This window comes from Arachis hypogaea, chromosome 15, assembly GCF_003086295.3.
Source record: "Arachis hypogaea cultivar Tifrunner chromosome 15, arahy.Tifrunner.gnm2.J5K5, whole genome shotgun sequence".
Taxonomy (NCBI): domain Eukaryota; kingdom Viridiplantae; phylum Streptophyta; class Magnoliopsida; order Fabales; family Fabaceae; genus Arachis; species Arachis hypogaea.
This window is the reverse complement of record NC_092050.1, coordinates 155,567,719-155,570,936: the sequence shown is the minus strand read 5'-3', so window position 1 is coordinate 155,570,936 and position 3,218 is coordinate 155,567,719. Positions and strand designations below refer to the sequence as shown.

At 33.7% G+C, this 3,218-nt stretch overlaps 1 protein-coding gene across 1 annotated transcript; it reads left to right on the top strand.

Annotated features, from left to right (window-relative positions):
- Positions 1-1,680: 1,680 nt before the first annotated feature.
- On the top strand, positions 1,681-2,760 carry LOC140179449 (uncharacterized). Its single transcript, XM_072218343.1, has 3 exons — positions 1,681-1,841; positions 1,884-2,077; positions 2,156-2,760. Exons 1-3 carry the CDS (start codon positions 1,681-1,683, stop codon positions 2,758-2,760), a joined length of 960 nt encoding a protein of 319 aa, XP_072074444.1.
- Positions 2,761-3,218: the final 458 nt, after the last annotated feature.

Here is a 3,218-nt window from a genome sequence, read left to right as displayed (position 1 = left end):
AGAACAATTTATTAAAAATAAAAACTGCTTTGATTGATGGAAATATTGTCTATCCACAAAAAAAAAAATTGACAAAATGATATAGAGTGCATAGAAAAAATTCATATACCTACAACAATTTTATACCAAAGTCTCCTCTGTTAGACTAAAATCTAGAAAATTGATAAGCTTAAAAAAAATTGTGTTTGAGCATTTAAATTATGTTGAATATAATTTTTATGATTTTATTGTAACTAAAGGGTGACAGGCCAAGTGTTAATTGATGTTTTTGAATAAAAAAAGTAGGTATAAGTTGAATTTGTTGGTTTTTTATGATACTGCTACAACAACTTTTGTTGTGTTCGATAAGGAGGCCGCAGCTCTATTTGAACGGACCTGTACTGAGATGGTGAAAGAGTTGAATGTATGTGGTTTCTGCTGTTGAAACCATTTGAATGGTTATCATGATTCAATATCGGATGTGAATATAGAAGATAATTTTATACCATCCTCGAAAACTTTAGACGGTATGTAAAAATTTTATCTGTATATTTATTTGCATCTTTGTGTACATCATGGACTAAATTGCATCGGTATGACAACTGAGTATCTAAAGAGAGTTCATTCGGCAGATGTGTGGGATATAGAAAATCCTATTTATCAATGTTAACACTGTAAAGCATGGATGTGGTTTGAAGAAAGGCTTACTAAATTCAAATAGTCACCCCAACTAAAGTTTTTATTATATTGTATGGAAGGAAAGATCGAACTTTCTCTACTTTTTGTGTCTCCTGATGAGCTCATTCAGCTTCATACTAGAGGAGATCAAAGAAGAATTCATTTCCTAAAAAATATAAGGGCATTTAATTCAATATTTTGTTTTACATCAATGGTCGGAAAAATTGACCGTGGGGTGAACAATGGAACTGCTCCATTAATTTTTAAGTCTGAGGTCAAAACTACCATAGCATTGGTAGCTTACTTCCTCCGGATAGTCTGCGACCAACATTTGCGCAGCTATATATCTATGACATAGAAAATGAGATCGATAATCGGATAGGCACACTTCGGTAATTTTCATGCAACCAGTCAAACATTTTAGTTATTTTTTATCTGTGAGAGAAAATAACATAAAATTTATTGTGTGTGTATTTTTTTTTGGCAGTTCCAATGAAGCTATAAATGAGCGAGATAAGAAAATTGTGGCAATATTAAGAAACATGCTAGACAAATATAATAGTTTGGCAAAGAGTTTTCGCTATGCGAGAGATAGGTACCAACAGGAAAATTGCACAAACATAAAGCTTAATTTGATTAGTAAAAGGACTACAGATGGCAGGACATACAACTTGCCATCTGCATCTGAAGTGGCTACATTGATTATTGACAATGTCGAACAACTAAGCAAAGATAGATATATTATTATAAAGAGTCAAACTAGAAAGCTCCAACAGATTGATATTTTTTACCCATCTTATTTAGCCTTGCAATATCCATTGTTGTTTCCGTATGGAGAGGATGGATTTCGTTTGGGTATTGCAATATCAGATTCTATCTCCGCTAGGCCTACAAAGATAAACAAAACAATCACTTTGCGACAATTCTTTGCTTTTCAACTACGTACAGAAAAGGACGGGTGAATATCCGTTAATTCTGAGATCAAAGAGATTATTCCAACAGTTTCTGGTAGATGCCTACACAATGGTGAAATCGGAGAGGTTAAAATCCTTTAGGTGTAAACAACAACAGTTGAGGGTTGATAAATACAAATGTCTGCATGAAAGTCTTATAAACAAAGATGTAAATGCTGCAAGGCTTGGCAAAAGAATCATTTTTCCCAGTACTTTTACCGGTGGACCTAGGTACATGATGAATAATTGTAAAGATGCATTTGTAATTTGCAGATATGCAGGATATCCTATCTATTTTATCACTATGACCTGTAACCCTAAATGGAATGAGATAAAAAGAGAAGTGACTCCCATTGGATTAAAGGCAGAAGATCGCCCTGATATATTGTGTCGAGTTTTCAAGATCAAACTTGATGGTTTGATTGATGACCTAAAAGAGGGAAAAATCTTTGGCAAAATTTTGGGATGTAAGTCTGTGTTTATGCAACACCTTATTAAAATCTTATGTTGTAATGTTTTGCTCATTTGTCTTTTTCAATTTTTAGATGTTTGCACTATAGAGTTTCAAAAGAGAGGGATTCCGCATGCACATATCCTTTTATTCATGAGTAACGAGTTCAAGTCACAAACACCAGATGACATAAACAAACATATAACAGCTGAGATTTCTGATGAAAATGAAAGGCCAAATCTACATGGAATTGTTCAAAATTACATGGTACATGGTCCATGTGGTCCGTACAATAAGAATTCACCTTGCATGAAGAATGGATCATGCTCAAAGTTTTATCCCAAAGAGTTTAGACAGCGAACACTCATTGATGAAGCCGGATTTTTCAAATATAGGCATACTAATAACGGTCGAACAATGAAGAAAAGGAAATGTGTACTAGACAATAAGTTCATTGTTCCTTATAATCCAGAATTGTTGCTTAAATTCGGGTGCCACATAAATGTAGAATACACATGCCAAACAAGTTCTATTAAGTATTTGTTTAAGTATGTACACAAGGGCAATGAACGTGTAACAACTACCCTATACAACACTGGTGATCCGTTAGAAGCAACACAAGTTGTTGACAAAATTAGGAATTACTACGATTGTAGGTACATTTTGGCATGTGAGGCAGTCTGGTTTATTTGGATATGAAATCCAAGAGAAAGAACCATTTGTAATTAGACTTCCATTCCATTTGGAGGATGAGCAACATGTGATTTATAGTGAAACTTCTAATGTGAATGATATCGTCGAAAGAGCAATATCTCAAGTCCATGTTTTTGGGATGGATGGCGGCGAACATGTCATATTCCTATGCTCGAAGTCTAGACTTATGCTGAGTTTCTAACCAAGTTTGTTTCGATGGACGATGCTTTAAAGTGATTTCCTTGAAAGCAAGGCTTCGCAATTGGAAGGTTGACTCATGTACCTGCAGGTAATGACAAGTTTATATTCAATTTTGATCTTATTTATTTGATGATTTAAATTTAAAATCTTAATAGCATGTACCCCACGTCCATTTTATTCGATTTATCTACACTAGAAAACAAATGTTCAAATAACTTTCAGCAGTTATAATCTGTAGATTATACAATTTTAGAATTGTTCTA